The 22,515-nt window shown below is 35.0% G+C and overlaps 1 protein-coding gene across 1 annotated transcript; it reads right to left on the minus strand.

The window, feature by feature from the left end:
• Positions 1–9,823: 9,823 nt before the first annotated feature.
• On the minus strand, positions 9,824–10,765 carry LOC123252659 (olfactory receptor 1094-like). Its single transcript, XM_044681925.1, has one exon. It carries the CDS (start codon positions 10,754–10,756, stop codon positions 9,824–9,826), a length of 933 nt encoding a protein of 310 aa, XP_044537860.1. The 5' UTR covers positions 10,757–10,765.
• Between the last annotated feature and the right edge of the window lie 11,750 nt (positions 10,766–22,515).

Here is a 22,515-nt window from a genome sequence, read left to right on the forward strand (position 1 = left end):
TGTACAATGTGCAATAGTTCCAGTAAATTACCTGAGGCCAATAATTCCTGTTTCTCATCTCTAGATTTTTTGTTCTTTAGGGAAAAGACTTTCTACCCTCTCATTCTCATTTAAAGAAAATGTACTATTCCTTTTTGTAAACAACTTTCAATATATATACTAGTAGATCCAGATATGTTATTGGAGATCTTCTAGGGAACTTATTTGAGGACTGGAAGAGGAAAGTTGGATGTAAAGGTAATTTTAAAAAGCTCTATTTGCAAACTAGGTTAACAATTCCTTAGTATATATAGTTCCTATAGTCTTTTGTTTTCAAATTCATCATTTAGACCCATACCTATAGAAAACCTTCTACCTTAGAAATTGAAATTTTCCAGCCTAGACTGAATGTCTGCATAGATCAATGATAAATCAGCTTAGTAAGGCATGGAGCACTAACTATGCAATCAGGATGCCTATCTATTCCACATTTTATTCTCATGGCCTTTGGCAAATAGTAAAATTTCTCTGATTGTCTATCAGGATCAGTGAAATGGTAGGTTTAGATGCTCTCTATGGTCTTTTTCAATCCTACCTTTATAATCATGTGATGTCATCCATACTCTATCTACCATGAATAGAGATAAAATGAATTCAGAGGATAAGAAATTAGTGAAATCTAGTTCCTCAGAGAAGGATTTTTATAATAGGACTTTGTAATTTAATTTTACTTGAATTATTTGAACATTAGGGTAGATTCAAATTTTAATATTCACATGGTTACTTTTTCCAGAGTAAAAAAAAATACTCATGAATTATTGTCCTCTTTTGTACAATTCACACCACTTTTCTAATATAGATGATGCGGTATAACTATATTTTTATCTTTCTTTGTAATGAGTTCTCCAGTGTAAGTTCTCTGAGGGTAGTCAACCATATTGTTGTAGTGAAAAAGCAGAGACTCATAACTAACAGCTTGACAGCATCATACCCTGTTAAGCAGGGGGGTTTTGATAGAGTCATGCTCTGCTCAGCAGGGTGGTTATCTGGAATTCATAGTTCCTGGGACACCACTCCTCCCTAGACTGAGCAGCCTTGAACAGGGCACCACTCCTCCCTTAGACATAGCAGCCTTGAACATTAAGAATTACATCCTATGGCACCTGGAAACCTCTATACTCCCATAGTCTAGCTATTATCTATATCCCAGCCCTTGAAACGTATATATTCCCCTCTGTAGATGCAACACTTGGGGAATTCTCTTACAGAACGCCCCCCAGTGCACTGGCAATAAAGCTTTCTCCTGCTTTGATTGCATTGTCTCCTGTGTTCCTCTGGTGGCCACCCATTGGAACCCTAACCATATCTTCTTGTATCATTATGTATTCATGCTCTGTCCCTTTTGAACAATCACTGCTTTAAATTTTATGACCAGTACTATAATCATTGACAACTACTTTGCTCTTCCTCAAAGAATTGTGGATGTAGTTATCTATTTAAATATATCTCTTCTACTAAAAGGAAAAAGTCATTAAATATAAAAACTGTTTTATTGTTCTTATTGTCATTATTGTTTGGTCTTTGCATTAACAGAGCATAGATAAGTGCTTTTCCTAAACTAGTATCTAATAAATATTTGTTGGATCAGAATCAATGGGGCTCAATCAACTTGACTATAAATAGAGTCAATCATATTTATTTTCCTATAATTGAATTTGCTCTTGGTTCAAGTACTTTCAAGGAGAACCATAGTGGGCTTGAAAACTTTTTTTCTTCCTGCAAGACTCATCATAAAGACAGCAATTTCATTTGTACAACTTGAAAAGGTATAGCTTTGAAAAGAGCAAGATCATTTTTTTCCTTTGTACTCTGTTGAGCTTGATGGAAGGATGTGCTTTTCTTTTGAATTCTTCTGGTAGGGATATCTCTCTGAATAAACTTCCAAATTTTTAAACCATATGTTTCTCACAAGACCCTCTTTGTTATCACTAAAAATACTGTGGCTTAAACTAGACATTTCTGTTTATTTCTTAAAAATCTGGTTGTCATCTCCAGAGAAAGGGAAAGGATGCATTGCATTATCTTTGTTATTTTTATTTTGTATATTTGTTATAAACACTTTGCTATTTGTTAAGTAATTATATTACCTTTTGCATCAGATTAGTTAGAATGGATTTCAAAGTAATCACAGTCATTATTTCAAAACCTACTGGGTTGATTCTAGTATTTGCTGAGGTAAGTCTTTCCTCTATTGTTGAATAGAAAATAGATCCAATACCTTTTTGAACAAGCTTATTTAAACATGTTTGATTAAAAAAGGAGTCAGTTCTTAGGTTCGAATAGCATTTATTAGGATTATTTTTATGGGTAGAAGAGAGAGAGAGAGACAGACAGACAGACAGACAGACAGACAGACAGACAGAGAAGGTTCTATGTGGCTTCTTCAGCAGACCCCAGCAGGAAAGTTAGTAGGCAGAACTCCAGAGACACAGAGAGGGTGAACTTCTTAATTAACCCTTTTTTAAACCGCTTGGATTCCTGCTCTTGTCCTAGCCTTCCAGATGAAGTTCAGCCTGACACCACGTATACAGGTAGTTGACAGGATAGGAGGTCACTTATGTGACCCAAGAAAGGGGGGAGGGTAAATTTCCTTCACACAATCCTCCTTTCTGATTCTTTGAGAGACCAGTATGGTAAATCTCCTCACTCAGTTTTTCTAGGAGATGAACATGTCAGGTCTCCCCAATGAATCATTCTATATATTTAGCCTATCTAATTAAAGATTCACTAGAGGGGTATAAGTTATTGTACCTTACATAGAGGGAATTACAATAATTTGGAGATAAGAGGAAAAGAAAAAAGAAAAGCAAGAAAAGATTAAGAGATGCATTGACAAAATGCCAATTACGGGGCACTCTCCCTTGTCATAATGGTTTATAATCAGGTTAAATGGTAGGTTCCACCCCCGTCAGTTCAGTTCATTTTATCCCCAAATTCACTCTGGATCTCCTGATGTAATATGTAATTTCTGTAGGCAACTTTATGGCATCTTCTCCAGAAGATCCACTTTCTTGTTTAAGGGTGTTGACAATTTTCTTTTCTTAAAATTAATTTAAGAGATCTTAAACTTTGGATTTTAGAATAATTATGCAATCTCCCTCAGGAGGGTGGTGACCAACACTAGAATCACCAGGGGGTGCATGGCCAAGCAATCAATTCTCCCCAAAACAAAACAAAAAGAAAACAAAAAAACAAACAGAAGAGAGAAAATCCTAGACTATATATGCCTATATATAGACATATATATCTCAAACATTAAAAAGAAGGAATGGTCAAGTGATTGTAGATCAAACTTGTTAGTAATAAATTCTTTCATAAAAGTTTTATTTCTTGCATAACCTGTTAGCATAAACACAGGTTAAGATAGAGTCAGCCTCGTGGGAAATGCCAGTTACTTTCTTTGGGATGGATATTGTCTGTGTTCCCTTACTATGTAAACATGGATGGTCTTTTTTTCATTGATTGTGTAGAAGGAACTGTCTAAATCTTTAAAAACTACCACACTGAAATAGTTCTGTTATCCAGTGGAAAAGGTTTGATTCATGCATAATGTAGGTAGTGTCCATTAAGCTGGAAGGAGGAAGGCCCACCTTTCTTTGTCCCTTCTGCTCTATGACCCCCAAGAGATAGGCTTGTGGTTTTGGTCTTGTTTTATTTCTCCTTTTCAGTTCTGGGTATGAGTAGTTTAGTCCCAGTCTTGGGAATTTGAACCATGGGGACTTTGGATTCAGAATTCAAAACCAGATAATGCTTTCAGTAAATTTAGCAATGGAGATCCATGAAGCAAAAGTGATAAAATTCAAGGCTAGAGAGGTTTTCAAGTTGGAACTTGGGGAGGAAAAATGCTATAAAAGAACTAGTTTGAGCTTTAAACCTAATCAGTTTTCCATACCTTGAAGAAGTGGAATAGAGAAGGTTACGTCTTTTAAGTACTGGAGTAGCTGCATGTGCATGTTTGTTCTTGCTATACTTTTGAAATAAGTATTCCTTTGTAAAGTTCTTATCTGACAAGGTTAAAATGAATTTTGGGACTGGAGATCAATTATTAATGGTCAAACAGCCATTGAGTTCTTTAGTCAAAGTAAAATGAGAAATCCCTCACTCCAATAAGGGAATCATGGCACGAGGGAGACATATAACATCTAGTTTTCAGGCAGTGGATATTAGAAATATCCCTGTGACAGTTTGAGAGTCAACCCTAAATGTGGTCACATTATTTATTTGGTACTAATTAGAAAATATCTATATTATTAACTTAATAAATGTTCATTACATTGGACTGAAAAATACTCTCAACAGCCACCAAGATGTTTCTACTTCAGTTCTGAAAAAAACAAAACAAAACACAATTTTATAATGCTCTCTAATAAAATTTTGATCAATGAAAATGAATACATTCAGATTTTCAGTAGTTCTAATAAAGTAATAATCTCTATGTAGATCATCTTGAACCATTATAAAGAAATTCTAGAGCAGTGATAGTGAACCTATGACATGTGTGCCCAAAAGGGCACTCAGAGCCTGTTCTGTGGGCATGCCTGCAGTCAGCTACCAGAGATTGTTACTAGAAAGCCAAAGCCAGAAGGAATCAGGGTGGAGCTGTTTCCCTCTTCCTCTCCATGAGCCTGAGGATATTCCTCACTTCACTGTCCCTCTGCCTATCAGCCCAATGGGAGCACTTCTTCCTTCCCCAGTCTGGGGTAAGGTGCTGGGGGGGGGGTAGTGGCTCACATGCTGTGTGGGGGTGTGACACAGACTGCAGACTGTTGAGTCTATGGTACAGGTGATTCCTGTGGTGGAGTTGGAGAAAAGCTAGATTTGAGGGGAACATAGGTCACAGAATGGCACATAGCTGGAGGAGAGCAAAGCTAGAAGGGAACAGGGTTTTGAGGCCACTCTCCTAGTCCTCTCCACACATACCTCTCATCATCTGCCCCTTTGCCCAGCAACCCATTGGGGTACTTCCTCCCTCTCTTGTCTGGAGTAAGGGGTAGACCTCTAAAATATTTGTCATCACTGTTCTAGAGTAAGGATCAATTATCACTGCTATTTTTATGTGATCTATGATCTTTTCAACACCAAGAACCTATATCTGGGCATTTGGGTGTTTACCCTAATGGTTGAGGGCAACTGTACTAATTGCATGAGTGGTAAAGAATTTACAAAGGTCTGATGCCTCGAAGAGGAAAACATTGTCTCTATATATGGTGACTAGTTAAAATTTGGGTATTATTTCATTTTTACTCAAATAAAATCAGCTCTCAAGGCCATACCTTAGGCCAGTTATGCTGTACCTTATAGAGACAGAGTGCTTCCCTCACTCCCACAGAGACCAAGTACCATACCCCAACTTCCCAGACACTAAGAGCCATGCCTCACCTTCCCCACCTCATCCCCCAGCCACCCTTTTATGCCAGACTTGGGAAGGGAGGAAGTACTGCCATTGGGTTACTGGGTAGAGAAGTGGGTGATGAGAGGCACATGTGGAGAGAGGAAGAAGAGTGGCCTGAGCACTCCACTCCCCTCGAGCTTTACACTCCCCTCCAGCTATGTGCCATGCTGTGAGCTACCTTCCCCTCAAAACTAGCTCCTCCTCAACTCTACCACAGGAATCACCTTTACCATAGATTCAACAGGCACCACAACCTCATGCAGTATGTGACAGCTCCCCCTCCCCCAACCCATCCCTTGCCACCATCACCTTACCCAAGACAGGGGAGGGAAGATATGTTCCCATTGGGCTTCTGGGCAGAGGGAAAGGGAAGTGATAAATGTTCTCAGGCACATGGAGAGGAGAAAGGGAACAGCTCTGCCCTCAGTCCCTCTGGATTTCTAGTAACAATATCTGATGGGTAACTGCAAGCATGCCCACAGAGAGTGCTCTGAGTGCCCTTTTTGGCATGTATTCCATAGGTTTTCCATCACTGTCTTAGACAGTCTTTCTCTTGGCCCTAAATGTATGGTGACAAACTGAGGTCTAATCATCTTGCCTAGAAATATGATTATATTTTCCAAATGAATAGATCTAAGGTATTTAGTTGTATAAAATATTTATTCAACATAAAATACATTAAAAAAACAAAAGAATACATGGTATCATTTTGTATAACATTTTAGGGTTGACAAAGTGCTTTAAGTAGATTATCTCATTTGATCCTAACAGAAACTATAAAAATGAATAATATTATTGTTCCCATTTCAAAGATGAGGAAATTGAGCTGAGAAAAGTTAAGTGACTTCCTCATGGACACATATCTATTAATTATTTAGACTAAGATTTTTATTAAGCTTTGAAGATCATGATTCTGTTTCACTAACTCAACTTACTGACCCTGAAAAAAAAAAGAATGATAAAATAATATATTTCTTCAAGCCTACGCCTCTCCCAGGTGCAAACAAATATCAGACAATCCCCATTTGCTCTGCCCCATGAAATTATAGAAATATATTTTTAAGTTATTCAATTAATTAATTAAGAAACCAGAATGCTTTCAATGCTTGTCATTTTGTCAGTCTATGGGAATAGAAAAAAGGCAAAAAAATAAGCCCTGCCTTCAAGAAGCAGGAATACTATTAGGGGAGAAAATATGTAAGTAAATAGATACAAATAAGATTCATATAGGGTATATGGAAGGCAATTTTCATTGTCTATATCTGCTCTTTCTATGATGGAACTATCCACTTTAAAATATCAGAAATTTTTCCAAATGATGTTCAACTCACAAATCCAGAATTACCAGTCATTGCGTGGACTCATAAATTGGTACATTTCCTAACATGGGGCATGAAATTCAAAATCTGATCTGAACTGGAAATGAGGGACAGCTTTGGAAATCCTTAGTATTTGTAGTAATGGAGAAGACATGCACCTTCTCTGAATGTTTCCTTCACTTTCCCCTCTTACTGTCCAGATCTCTCTGTTTCTCTGTCTCTGTCTCTTTCTCTGTCTCTGTCTCTGTCTCTCTCTCTATCTTTCCCCCCCCCCTCTCTCTGCCTCTTTCTCTCTTTGTCTCTGTCTCTGTCTCTCTCTCTTTGCCTCTCTCTCTCTCTGTCTGTCTCCTCCCCTCACACACATATATCTATATCCTACGCACAATCTCCACAACTATGTATGAAGAAGTTTTGAGAGAGCTGGGTAGATACTCCAAGCTGAAGGGATGGACCTACTACTGTTTCAATTTCTATTCTATCCAATAAATAATGCCATTCTATTAAATGGAATTATTTTTTCTTATGAATGTGTGTATTGTGGTTTGAGAAATGGATTTCAATGGAAAAAGAAGAATATATACATACAGAGTAATGGCAAAAACTATTTTTTTCTATTTCAAAGAAAAATAATTCTAAGTAACAATGCATCATCTCTGAGCAGAAATTCAGAATGTGAATGGAATGAGTTTTGTTTGCCTAAATGCCTTTAAACTTACATTTTATAGTGTAGGATACTATTTTACATTGGTGTCAGTGTAATGGGATCATTTGGCTGATGCTTTAACTTCATTTTAGCTATTTCATTCCCTTTTGAAGTTAAAATGTACCTTCCCTTAGATTTAAAACTGCTGCCCAGGAAATGAAGTAGGCTTCTACTACGGTTAAAGCATATCAAAGTGGCATTGGAATGCACAACAAAATTTAAACCTAGACCAAATGTGTACTCAGCATTAGAAACAAAAAGTGTTGGAAGGGACCTCACATCATCTGTTTTATCCCATTATTATATCAGCATTTTCTACAGCACACCCCAAACTTCCCTTGTCTTGGGATTTGTGCTGACAATATATTGGTTAAATGTTTCCATTTTTCACATTGTCACACAATATGACAAATTCCAAGTGATTCAGAATTTACTGTTTGGGAATCATAGTTAGTAAGGGTTCCAAAGTACAGATATTCAGAGACTTTTATAGGGGAAGGATAGAGAAGAGGAGAAAGATAAATAGTAGGAGATGCATGAGGAGAAGGAGAAAAATGAAAAGGTGAAGAAGAAAAAAGAAGAGGGAGGAGATAAAGAAAGAGAAGAAAGAGGAGGAGAAAATGTATATTTTTTATGTTTGAGAATATAGTAAGGAAAAATGGAAAACAAGAATAAAATGTTGAGAGTTAAGGTTTATAAGGTTTATACACAGCTTTACCTCTCTTATTTGACTCTCACAATTACCCTTTGATGATGTAAGCTCCATTGACTGCATTGTATACATTAGAAAACTGAGATTAAGTAACTTCCCTACAATTACACAATTTGTAAGCATTTGGTAAAATTTGAGATGAATTCATTTTTTCCTAACTCCAAGTTCAACATTCTACCCTATAATAATTTTCTTCTAAGAAAAAATATACCTTGGCTTCTGCTTGGAGAAAAAAATATTAAACCATATGTATATATTATATGTAATATAGATATATGCATAAACATACACACACATAAATATATATATAATGTATTAAAATAGGAAAGAAGTTATCTTTTATCTTTATTCTATTAAAATGTAAGTTCTTTAAGGAATAATGTCATTTTCACCAACATATATAGCACATAGGAAGCAATGATTTTTAAATCCAATTAATGACCATAATTAATAGCAAAGTTTGGCTCATAGGCCTAATTCTTCAGAATGATACATTAAGGTCAAGTAATAGTCATTCCTAAACAAATAAGGTACAGATAAAGTAATCAACGAACATTTTTAATCATCTTCTATATCCAAAGTATTATACTAGACATTGAAAATGCTGAGATAATGGAATTAAAAACAACAACAATAAACATAGATCCCTGCTTCTTAAGAAGTTAAATCCTGGTGGGGGAAGTAACTGGTCCACTTAGAAGCCTTTATGTATAATTATTTGAGGGAGGGTTTAAAAAAAAAAACAACAACAGCTTATCTGAGGGAGTTTTAAAGGAAATAAACACATAAGAAAAGACTAGGTGGAATTTAAGAATTTAAAGGATATTTTGAGGATGGATTGTGTTTCACATATAGCAGTTTATGGAAAGTCATTGACTGGGAAATAGCTGAATTCAGAAAATCACAAATAGATTGAGAAAAAAAAAGACTTCATGAAGAGGAGTGATGTTTATGGTTTCATATGTTACTATCTTCTTTCATTTGCCCAAATATGTATGAATACACATTAGAAGATAATATTTATATAAGAAAATAATAAAGATAAATGGAAAATAAAAATAAAATAAGGATCCAAAGGTAGCATCAAATGAACTCGTGAAAGACTTTAAAAAGCAGGTGGAAGACTTCTAATTCTTTTATAAAGGAGTCAGTGAAGTTTTTTTGCAGGTGAAAAATATAATAAGTTCTTGAGGAAATCCATTTTGTCAGCTTCAAAGAGGATTAGAGGCAATAAATTGAAAGGGTGAATTTCAATTAGGAGGCTGCCTCAATAATTAAACTAATAAGTAAATGAGAGTCTGATCTAGGATAGTAGTTATAAGGTAAGAGAAGACATGAGGAAATATTTGGAATATATGATCATGATCATAATAGCTAGCATTAATATATGTCTTAAGGTTTGCAAAGTATCATACAAATATAATGTCATTTGACCCTCACAATATCCCTGTGAGGTGGGGGCTATAATTATCCTCATTCTATAGATGAAGAAATTGTGACTGACAGAAGTTAAACAATTGACGCACTACGTATCTAAGACTAAATCTGAATGTCAGATTTCTTAACTCCAAGTTCATCACTCTATCCACTTCATCACTTAATTGTCCAAATGAAGTTTAACCCCAATTCCCTCTATTACTTCTCTTTAGTCTTTACTTTTAAAATGAAAAAGATGCTCTCCCCCAAACTTTTTTCATTGCTTCCTTCACATCTTTGTTCCTCAGGCTATAGATGATGGGGTTTAACATGGGAATTACTATGGTATAAAATACAGATACCACCATGTCATGGCTGAGCGAATAGCTGGCAGTAGGCCTCAGATACATGAAGAGGATGGTGCCATGGTAGATGGATACCCCTGTCAGATGGGAACCACAAGTGGAGAAGACTTTCCTTCTCCCTTCAGCTGAGTGGATCCTCAGAATGGCAGCCAAGATGAAGCCATAGGAAACCAGTACAATCAGGATGGTAAAAATCTCAATTGAGCTCACGAAAGTGAAAAGTAGTAGTTCGTTGACATGAGTATCAGAACAAGAGATGGCCAAGAGAGGAGGGATATCACAGAAGATGTGCCTGATTTCATTGGATGCACAAAAGGGTAAACGAAATGTAGCCACAGTGTGTATAATGGCATGTGAGATACCTCCCACATATGAACCAATGATGAGAGGCACATAGATTTGTGGAGACATGATGGCTGTGTAAAGCAGAGGATTACAGATTGCAATATAGCGGTCATATGCCATAGCAGCCAAAAGGAAACATTCAGTGGTCCCAAAAGTAACAAACAGAAGCATCTGGACAACACAACCAGAGAAGGAAATGGCCTTACTCTCTGCCAGGAAATTGACCAGCATCTTAGGAGTGACAACCGATGAATAGCAAGCATCCAAGAAAGATAAGACACTAAGGAAATGATACATAGGGGTATGGAGTCGGGAATCAACCACAACTAACACAACTAATCCTAGATTTCCCACTAGAGTAAAGAGATAAATTGCAAGGAACAGCAAGAAGAGGATGACTTGTAGCTCTAGGCGGTCGGTAAAGCCCATTAAAACAAACATGGTAACCTCAGTGTCATTAGGCATGTTTTCTATAGTATGTGTCCAACCCTAGGAATAATAAGAGAGTTGCAATTATAAGTGAAACCTACACATTATGTGATACTCTAGAATTTCTAAACCTTATTGAATGGGTTATTCTGGCTTTGAGATTGTTCCTTTAAAGTTCTTCCTTAAAATACACAATGAATTTCTTGAGTCCTCAATGAATTTTTAATGAAAGATTATTTTTAATGAAAAGATGAACACATGATATTTCCTCTAAAGCTCAACAAAATAATGTAATATACTAGAGATAAATTCTACAAATGAGGAGAACATCCTTTAAAATACTTTGAGAAGAATTATTCCTTCATAAATTATGAGAATATGGATAAATAATGTTGAATTTTACTAACACTGAAAGGCACTTATAATCTTTAAAAGAATATGTGAAGTTTTTAATGTTTACTAGTGGCCATAGTACCTGTGATTACTCATTTTGACTCTAAAGAAAAGAACCAAAGTCATGACATTGAATTCTGGTTCTGCTATCACTGCCTTTTTGATCATAAACATATACTTTCCTTATTAATAATTTCTTAATTTTTGCACAGTAAATGTGTTGGACTGAAAGCTACATCTATTATTTATTCTAATTCTAGAGTTTTGATCTCTTTAAATAGTTGAACATAAATTCAAGACACTTTCTGAAAAAATATCTTAACAATAAAATCAAAGACTGATAGATCTAGAAGAGAATGTTAGTATCTCACTGAATGTAGGAGTTGAAAGATGCCAGAGAACATAAAATCCAATCTTTATCTAAACATGAATCCATAAAACATGTGATCAGTGGTTATTCATATTCCTCTTGAAGGTGACCAATAAAGGAGAAACCACAACCCTCAAAAGCAATCCATTATATATTTTTAAGTGCTCTAATTATTAGAAAAATTCCTGCACAATAATCTGAAATTTGTCTGCAAGTTTTATAACTGCCTTAGTTACAAATTCTGAAGTAAGATGAGGAATAAATGTATTCCTACTTCCATATTATAGATATATCCATAAGGATAGCTATTCTCTCCTCCTTAAAAATTATTTTCCTCCATAATAAACATTTTCAGTACCTTCAAAAAAATCTCCTCATGGTATTTTTTCTATTCTTCTTACCATTCGTGTTCCATTCCTTTGTATACCTTTTAACATGTGACATCAAGAATGGAACACAATTCTCCAGATTTCATCCATGGAAATTTCAAACAACAGCAATGTCATTTTCTTTCTTCTTTACACTCTGATTTTTTGTAATATATTATATGTCATCTGGAAAAATGATTCAATGATAACAACTTAGGTTTTCATACACTTTGTAGCACTTTAGGTTTAGAGATTTACAAATTCCTTAAAGAGATATTTGTATTAAGTATAATTATCTTCATTCCATGACTGTTGAAAATGATTTACAAGAAAGAATAAGTGACTTTTCTAAAGATCTAAAAGTGGGCAATATGAGAACCAGCATGGTAATCCATTTCTTTACATTTTAGTACCTAACAAATGCTTAATCAATTCTTGCTGTCTGACTCCAAGTAGATCATACTGAACTGTTCTATTTAATGATCATAAAGATTATTTGGTCCAGCTATCTTCTCAGGTTTTAATAACTGTGTGACCTTATAAAAAATTCATGACTCTCTGGGTCTCATATTCATCAATTTTATGAGGATGTTAGACTAATACTTAATGCTTCTGTGACTATAATTCTATATCTAAAGAAGTCTAACGGTTTAAGAGTTAAAAAAGGGAAATGTTTGTAGTTATTTAGGCATAAAACTGTAACCTTTAACTAGAACATAAATCCTGATATGATGTCATTCATTTTACTTCTAATAATGTATCTAATAGAGGATTGATACATGGAACATAATAGACATTTTCATAATGATTAGTTGACTGATATAAATATTTCACTAAATATTTTTTAAATGACTGCATGAATATAAGACTAATGAAAGTGAATAAAATAATCCACACTCTATGAAGCTTAATGTAGGTGTACAATCCCAAAGGAATAAAGCATATACCAAAAATAAGAAATGAGATAAAAATATTCATTCTCACAATGTGCCAGATAAAAGTGAAAAAGGATGCACTCAAGCTCAGAATTAGAAAGCTACTGTAATATTCATCAGGTCAGATCTAATGTCAACATTATACATCCTACCTTGTGGAACAGAAGGACATAGATTATATGTTTAGCAGATTATAAGAGTTATATATTTATATCACTTATATGCACTTTCCCCCTAGTTATTCAGGGTCTCACTGGGGAATAGTCCTTTGGGATGCACTCCAATCATCTTCTGGGATAAAGAAGCACTTACATATGATAAAGAAATGAATAAATTGTTCTTTTAATATATTAGTGGACATATTTGAAATTATTTCCTGCAAGGTTCCTCTTCCTGGATTATGGAACAGAATAATTCTTAAAGGGAAATATTTTATACTGGAAGAACACTAAATAAGCAGTAAAACAACATGAGTTCTAGACATATCTCTAATACATTGCTTATTTGTGATCATGAATATTCTCTGGTGTTGTTTTTTATTTTCTCTATTTTATTCACAGGATTGAGAGATATTTTTAGTGTAATATTTGGAATTCCATTCAAGTCTTCCCCAAATTTCCTATTGTGTAATGGAAGGAGCCCAGCATTTTCCAAAAATATGTCATTGGAATAAAGACACAGGAGGGTCATATCATACATGAAAGGTTTTGAGTTTGAGCCTAATGACATGCTTTAATTTCCTAACAATTTAGCTCCAAGTTAGCTAAATATATTAAGGAATTTTCAATTATCTAGACCAGTGATGGGCAAACTTTTTAAAGAGGGGGCCAAAAGAAAGGAAATGTTCATCTGTCAGTCTGTTTCTAAGGCAACTCTTTTGAAGTTTCATTGTATTATATCCTACTCATTTTGTTCGTCAGATTAGGAATAATGTCACACAGCTGGATAGAATATTTCAGGGACCACATCTGGCCCTCAGGCTGTAGTTTTCTCATCACTGATCTAGACTATGGCTCCTACATATGTTCCCATTCAGTTTATATAATATACTTTTAGTCTATCAGTTAAAATGGATGGAAAAAGCTAACCAATTGGAAGAAGGGATCTGAGATCCAAGATGAGAATGGGCTTTCTCCAGAAAAGTAGTGTACGCAGTAACAGCAATAATGGAAAATGATCAATATTAAAAACCTAACTATTTTTAGCAATGCAAGGATACAAGACAACTTCAAGGGATTCATAATGAAAAAGACTAGTCATAGCCATAGAAGGAACTAATAGAGTCTGAATAAAGACTGAAAAATATCGGTCTTTATTTCATTCATGAAATTTTTTAAATATAAATATGTATTTACTTTCACAAAATAACTAACATAAAATAACTTTCACAAATTAACACAAAATAACTAGCACTAAATATGCATTGTATGCTAGCCTATGTACAACATATATCATATTCCCTGCCATTTGGGGAGAGGAGCGGTGGGAGAGAAGGAGAAATGTCAGAAAAAAATTCCTAAAAAATAGTTTTGGGAACAAGTGGCTCAGAAGTTAGAAAGCCAGGCCTACAACCAGGAGAACCTGGGTTCAAATCACGCCTCAGGAACTTTCTAGCGTGTGGCCCTGAGCAAGTCACTTAACTCATTGCCTAATCCTTAGTACTTTTCAGCCTTGTAACCAGTATTTATCTACTTTAAGGCAAAAGGTAAGAATTTTTTAAAAAGAAAGAAATTTTATCTCTATATAAAATAAATGTATATATTTTTTTAGTTTTTTTTAAACCCTTGTACTTCGGTGTATTGTCTCATAGGTGGAAGATTGGTAAGGGTGGGCAATGGGGGTCAAGTGACTTGCCCAGGGTCACACAGCTTGGAAGTGGCTAAGACCGGGTTTGAACCTAGGACCTCCTGTCTCTAGGCCTGACTCTCACTCCACTGAGCTACCCAGCTGCCCCAAATGTATATTTTTAAAAGGAAGCAAAATTGCTTTGAAAGTAAGATAGACATTCGAAAATTTATGAATAAATATAGCATTATTTAAAATGACAAACACAGAAAGTATTATTTGTAATGGATAAAAATAATACTCCTTTCCAGTAAGATTACAGGTGAAGAAAGGATGCCAACTATTACCACTATTATTGTTTAAGAAATACTAGTTATAACAATAAGACAAGAAAAAGAAACTAAAAAATAGAATATTCAGTGAGAAAAAACTATTAATCTTTGCAGGCAATATGACAATATATTTAGAGAATGCTAGAGAATCAAATAAAAATTTGGTAAAATAATTAACCACTTCAGCAAAGTTGCAGCATATAAAATAACAACGTAAATCATCAGCTACTATAAGCAAAGTCCATTAGGAAGAGATAGGAGAGATTCCATTTAAAATAATGGCAGACAATGTAAAATACTTGGGAATCTTCCTGCCAAGACACATTCAGGAACTATCTGAAGACAACTCCCAAACACTTTTCACACAAACAGTGAAATCAAAAGAATTAAAAATGCATTAATTGTTCATGAGTAGGATGAACTAATACAATAAAAATTATATTTCTACCAAAGTTAGTTTACTCATTCATTGCTATAGAAATTTAGCTACCAAAATATTCATTCATAAGAATAAATCATGTAGAATATCAAAGTAATCAATGAAAAAATATGAAGGTGACTAACGGTAACACATCTCAACATTGTTACAAAGTCATAATCATCAAAATAATGTGATTCTACTAAAAAATAGAGTAATCGAATTTTGAATCAGTTAAGCCATTCTAGTGAGCAATTTGGATTTATGCTCAAAGGGATTATAAAACTCTTCATACCTGTTGACCAACAATTAACTCTGTACCACAACATAAAAAAGAGGAAAATATTAATACGTACAAAAATGTTTTTTTGTGATATTAAATAATTGGAAATTTAGGGGATTCTCATCAACTTGGAAATGGCAGAACAAATTGTGCTATATAATTGTGTTGAAATATTATTGTGCTGTAGGAAAAAATCAGCAGGATTTTTTCAGAAAAACTTGGGAAGTCTTAAATGAACTGAAGCAAAGTGAAATGGGCTAAACCAGAACATTGTACATATTGACAGCAATATTGTAACAATGATCAACTGTGGAAGACTTAGCTACTCTGATCAATCCAATGATCCATGACAGTTCCAAAAAACTGGTGATAAAAAGTCATGTTTTTCCAGAAAAAGAACTAGTAAAAAGCAAATGCAGATTGAAACATGGGCTTTTTTTCACTTTGCTTTTTTTTTTCATTTTTCCAGAATATCTAATTGAGAACATGTTTTGTATGACTAATGAAAGAAGGAAAATGCTAAAGATTATTCAAATTACCAAACAATTGCTTTCACTTTACAGACCAGCCAGTCTATGCTTTAGATTCTATAAACTTGACTTCAGCAATATGTGAACTGGGAATTACCAAAAGTACAAGCTGATATTTTTTTCTTTTTTCATTTCTTCTTGCATTGCTCTTATTTCTCTTCCTCACTTTTCCTCTTCCTCTCTTCATTTATTTTTGAAGTCTTTTTGAGCTCTTCCAGAATCTTTGTTTAATTCATATTTTTCTTTAGGATGCTGTATGCATTTGCTTCACTTTTACTGTCTGTCCCCATCAGTTTCTGTACTTTGCTCTTTACCTCCATAACAATTCTTTATAGTTAGCTTTTTATTGTTGTTTTTTGCTTATTTTTCCTACTTTTTAATAGGTAGTCTCTGTTTTCTGGGAGGTTAGAGTACCCTATTAAACTTTTGTCCTTACTTGATGCTACCCTTAGATTTTTTTTCTGGGTTTCTACCAGTTTCAGTTTTTTGAATTTGGTATGACGATCTGAGGGCTGAGAGTTCTGAAAGCCACCTCCCACTTCTGAATCAATTAACCCTTGAGATTCTGATAGGTTAAAGATTTTCCTCAGGCTTAGGTATAACCTTTTGGTCTTACTCTGAGCTTGGAAAGGTCAGGAACTGTTCAAATTCTAACCTCAGGATTAGTAGTAAATATTTCTTTTTGGTTTCACTGTGTATTTGATCTAATTAGACACACAGTTATTTGCCCAGTCCTGGAGCTCTAACCTGAGCTTTCCACAAAAAAAGATCCAAACCTATTTTTAGTCTACCAACTACATCAAACTGGGATCTTTGGCTTCACCTCAAGTCTATATTGGGACTCCTGGCTTTGCTCTGGGACCACGCAGAGCAGTCCCCTTCAGCACAGACTGACCTGGGTTGGTATTCTAGACTTCCCCACAGGTTTAGAACTTCAAAGGGTGTGGGTTGATTGGAACTCCCTTTGCCCAGTCAGGGCTTCAGGATCTGAATGTTGGTTTGGTCTTAGGTTCCAAACTTGAGACAGCAGATGTGGAATGAGGATGTGTGGCTTGCTCTTAACTGTTTGCTTTATATCTTCCTGCTGTTTGTGCTTCCCTCTCACCCCATTACCCCAGATGTTCTCTGCCTACCTTTTGGGTTTTTCTTTTCTTGAAAGTTTTTTCACTCTATTTTCTTTTTTTTCTCTCCAGTATTTGTTTTGTGGCATTATTTTAATACTGGTTAGAGGATTCTTATGGGAACTCTGAGCTTCTCTGTTTTACTCTGCCATCATGGCTCTAAACCCTTATACTACAAGCTGGCTTTCAAAGAGGCCAAGGAACTAGATTTCAAATTGTCAACATTCAGGGGATTATAGAGAAAACAAAGGAGTTATAGGGAAAAAAGTTACATCTACTTCTGCTTCATCAGATATGCTAAAGCCTTTGACTGTGGGGGTCACACCAAAATATGTCAAATCCAAAGAGACATGAAAGTACCAAATTATCTTACTTGTCTCCTAAAGAATCTTTATATGGGCCAAGAGGTAATAGCTGGAAATGAACTTAGAACAACTAATTGCTTAACATAAGAAAAGAAGTCCAAAAAGTCTATATATTGTCACCTTATTTATTTAACTTATATTCAGAGTTCATCAATCAAAATGTCAGCTTGGATAAATTAAAAGCTGGAACAAAGGTTTCTGGGAGAAACAATAACAATCTATGATATCCAGATTATACTACTCTGATGGCAGAAAATTATAACAAATAAGGAGTCTGGGCAGAGTTACAATAATTTATTAATAAAATGAGGAAGAAAAACTAGTTAGAGATATATATCCTTTAAGGAAGCATTGGAGAACCTTTTAGAGATTACATGTCCAAACTGTACCTTCAAGCTGTCTGTGAACCTCCTGCATTACTCTAGACAGCAGAGGGAAGAAGTGCTCATGTTGGGATGCTGGGCAGAGGGAAAGGCCATGTAAAAAATGTTCTCAGGCACTATGGAAATGGGGAATGGAACAGCCCTCTCCACCACACCAGGGCACGTGTGTCACATCTTTGCCAACATGGCTTTAGGGTATCAGCCTCAATAGAACAGGGCTGGTTGAGGCCCTGTCTCTACTGCAGCCAGATGCTCATCACAGATCAAGAGCAGAAGTCAAGAACTCTTTCAGCTTCTTGTGTTTTCCTTTTAAACCCAACTAGCTCTTCCCTCCCAGGCAACATTGAAGATGGACTCTTATGCTGATGCCAGGGTGCACCAATCATTAGATATGATGTTACTCTATAATAGGGGTCTGCAACCTTTTTGGCCATGACAGCCATAAAGACCACATTTTTTAAAATGGAATTTCATGAGAGCCGTACAGTGCTCACAGTGGGCTCTCCTGTAACAGTGCCTGAAAAAAATTGACTTTTGGCTCCTGCAGAAAAAGCCATATCTGGCCCTCAAAAGAGCCAGATATGGCTTGAGAGCCATACGTTACCGACCCCTGCTCTATAACATCCGCCACTGGGGTGTTCAGGGATGTAGTATTTTACTTCACACAAAATGAAGAATTAAGAAATGTCTTAATGAGGGTAAAATAAGAGAATTTAAAAGCTGGCTTGAATCTTAACATCACAGAAAAAACCAACAAACTAAACCATGGCAACTGGTAACATAATTTTTTAGCAAAAAGGAGAAGAAATGGAACATTGTCAGATTTTATATCCTTTGGCTCAAAAATGCAAACTATGGCAGTAGTTATGAAATGAAAAGACACTTGTTCATTGGAAGGAACATTGTAGCAAATCCAGATAGTACACTAAAAATCAGAGACCTCACTTTGCCAACAAATATCCAAATAGTCAGTGATGTGTTTCCCCCCCCAGCGCCCAGGAATGTATGGTTATGAGAGGTGGACTAAAAAGAAATGTGAGTGCCATATTACTGATGCTTTTGAATTACAGTTCTAGAGAAGAATTTTGAGAGTCATTTGGACAGCAAAAAGATGAAATGGATCAATACTTTAAAAAATAATAATTCAGAATATATTTTTGGAAGGACAAATACTGAAGTCAAAACTTAAATGCCTTGGTCACACAATGGGAAGACAGGAATCATTACAAAAGATCCTGATTTGGGGAAAATGTTAAGGCAAAAGGAAAAAGGGGATAGCAAAAGATATCATGGATAGATAGTCATGGGGAATAATGAACATGAGCTTGAAAAGACTATGGGAAATAATGGAAGATAAAGGATGTGGCAAACTCTTTATTGTTCATGGGGTGACAAAGAATCGAACATGAATGAATAACTGAACAATAATAACACCTTACAGAATTTTAAGCATAGCCTTGATATCATGTAACATGATTGAGACTGTTCAGTAATTTGAGCATTCTTTTACTTTGCCTTTCTTTAGATTTGGGAAGTAGACTGATCTTTTCAAAGTTAGTGGTCACTGTTGGGTTTTCTAAATTTGTTGATGTATTGACTGCAGTACATTGACAGAAACATCTTCGAGGATTTTAAATAGTTCAGCTGGAATTCTGTCACCTCCACTAGTCTTATTGCTATTTAAATATCCAGGCTCCCTATGCAATGTTATAACAAAAGCCAGAGTATCACAATGAGGGATTTATAACTTTGAAGCATTGAGAATTATTCCAAGAAGCTACAGCAATTTGGAGATCTTTTCTACTCTCTATATGGTTAAGATTTGACCTCAATTTTCATGCATCTGTTTTTGTGACTTAGATTTAATTTGTCTACTAGCAAATAAAATTCTAATGGTTAGCAGAAAGCTAAACTCTGGACTTAATTGATAGGAACTGACGTGGGAGCTTGGGATTAAAAGGACAAAGTGAAAGAACCTTATTAAACTGTATACATCTTTCATATGAATACATAATAAATTATAAGCCTGAGATTGGCAGGATATAAGAGTATGAGGTATTGGTTAGGTCACTTCCATTTTTGAATCAATGGCTACCAATACTGGTGAGCTATGTTAAAAAAATAAAAGGAATACTCATCCATAAATCTAAGGAAGGAGAGGGATGAAATCATGCCTGAATGTTGTTTTTCAGTTATGTTCAACTCTTCATGATACACTTCTAGTTTTCTTGGCAGAGATACTAAGTTAGTTTGTCATTTCCTTCTCTGGCCCATTTTACAGATGAGGAACTAAAGTAGAGTTTAGTGATTTGGCCAGGGTCACACAGCTATTAAGAGTCTGAGGTCAGATTTGAACTCACAGAAATGAGTCTTCCTGGCTCCAAATCTAGCACTCTGTGCACTGCGACACCTAGCTGCCCAGTGCCTGAAGAGAAGAATTATTGTTTTCCTTTACCCCTAACACACTAGTTTCTTAAACTACAGTGCTTACTGTTTCTACCCGATGCTTACATGCATAATTATGTATTTCCTTTATATCCCAGAATCCTTAATCAGCTATGAAGACTGTCTATTTCATAAAATCTTCTATGACTGAAATACTTTCTATCTGTACCCTAAAAATATTAATGAGGAATGAAATGTGTTATTAATAAAAAAAAAGTATATGGATACAAAAAATGCATGTGATTTTATTTGTACAGAAAACTTGGAGGTGAAGAAACATTTGACAAACATAGATTGTTGCTGTCTCTACAATTTTTGATCTATAAGAGTAGTCTAACACAATAAGAAACTAGGCGACTTGAACAGGGTCTCATATTACCACTATGCATCAGAAGTAGAACTTTAACTCCGTTTTTTCACATTTGATATCAGTGGTACCTTTTGTTAAGAATGAGAATTAGTAATACTAATTTCTATAACCTTAAAATTAATTGGAATAGAGATCGTTCCATTTCTTTCAAGTTTGGTAATTAACGTTTAAAAGGAATGAAAATAAAAATTTATTAAAAAAAATAACCTTTGACTTCATTGCTATAGGCAATCCTGGCACAAAAATACCCTTCAATCAATGACCAAGAGTTCCTGCATAATTACTGCATTGTCTGTCACATTGAGAAATTAGTTGATTTTGACCACTGCTGGTGGCACTTTGAATAAAGTGATAGACCTGTTAATAGTAAGATATGTATTCAAATCAAGCCTCAAATACTTAGGAGCTCTGTGATCTTTGGTAAGACACAAACATGCCTTAGTTTCTTCTTTTGTAAAAAGAGGATAATGATAGCATCTACCTACCAGGATAATTATGAGGATAAAATAAGGATATTTGTTATGAGAATAAGATGAGATAATATCAATAACTTTTGCAATTTAGTTGATGATGATGATAATGATGATGATGATGATGATGATGATGATGATGATTTTAATTAGATTGTAAAATTCCTAAAGTAAGTGCTGCCTTTTGCCTTTTTTTTATACCCCCAGCACTTAGCACAATGCCTGGAACATAATAGATCCTTTATAAGTGTTTATTTATGGATTCTTAGATCAGTGTAACATAGCTATGTGTGTCAGAAGCATGGTTTGAACCTTGTGCTCCTGAATCCAAGACCAGTAGTTTATAAACTAAGTGACTGCTTTTCTTCCAACAGAGAACTTTCCAATTTCTGGAGAACTTCACATATAAGAAGCCTGTGTAATGTAAGGTTTTATTATCTCTATTTTACAGAAGCAGATACAAGGAAGTCAAGGGATTTGCCTAGGGTGAATAAATCATGTGTATCATGTGGCAAATTAAAAGCATTTTTTCAAGTCAACTGACTCACTATTCTCATGATGAAAATTAATAGTAATTTGAATGTTGCAAAAAAGTAAATTCTCAAATTTAAGATACTTTTTTCAACTATGATTCAGATTATTTTTTTTTCTTCTTAGAGGGTACTTCCCTATGGAATATTTCAGGAAGCTTCATTTTAATTGCTTCTGCAAATTTACTGATGAAGGTCTCCTGTGAAATGGTCCCAAAACAGAGACAGTTGAGACTTATAAACCCTTCTGCATCATCCAATTGCCATTCAAGGCATTGGTGATGTTGCCAAGTACACTTTTTGCTCACAGGTAGGTTTCAAAATATAGTGAGACTTTAGAAATCCAGTAGCAGAATCCAAAGATTCAATCTCTTTCATTCTTAATGGAGAAGTAACATCCCAATCAGTGTTTTCTAAATTGTGAACAGGGGTATGGGTGAAAAAAGGATGAAAGAGAAAAAAGGGTTAATCGTGTGAATTAATTTGTACATAGGACAGACTAATGAATGGGAATGATAGGTTGCCTGATTCTGATTTTTCATTTGGAAAACAGTCATAGCAAGGCACAGATTTTTATTTACTCTAATAATATATTATCCCTACCAAAAGAATTAGAAAGAACCCAACTGATAAATTCTTTCCTATTTCATGTTTATTATCATTAGGCCAGAATGATTATATTGTTATCATTCATTTT

Source organism: Gracilinanus agilis, chromosome 6 (genome assembly GCF_016433145.1).
Source record: "Gracilinanus agilis isolate LMUSP501 chromosome 6, AgileGrace, whole genome shotgun sequence".
Lineage (NCBI taxonomy): Eukaryota > Metazoa > Chordata > Mammalia > Didelphimorphia > Didelphidae > Gracilinanus > Gracilinanus agilis.

Bases quoted from the DNA above. Each gene is read 5' to 3' on its own strand.
- LOC123252659 (XM_044681925.1), bottom strand. From the start codon at position 10,756: ATGCCTAATGACACTGAGGTTACCATGTTTGTTTTAATGGGCTTTACC.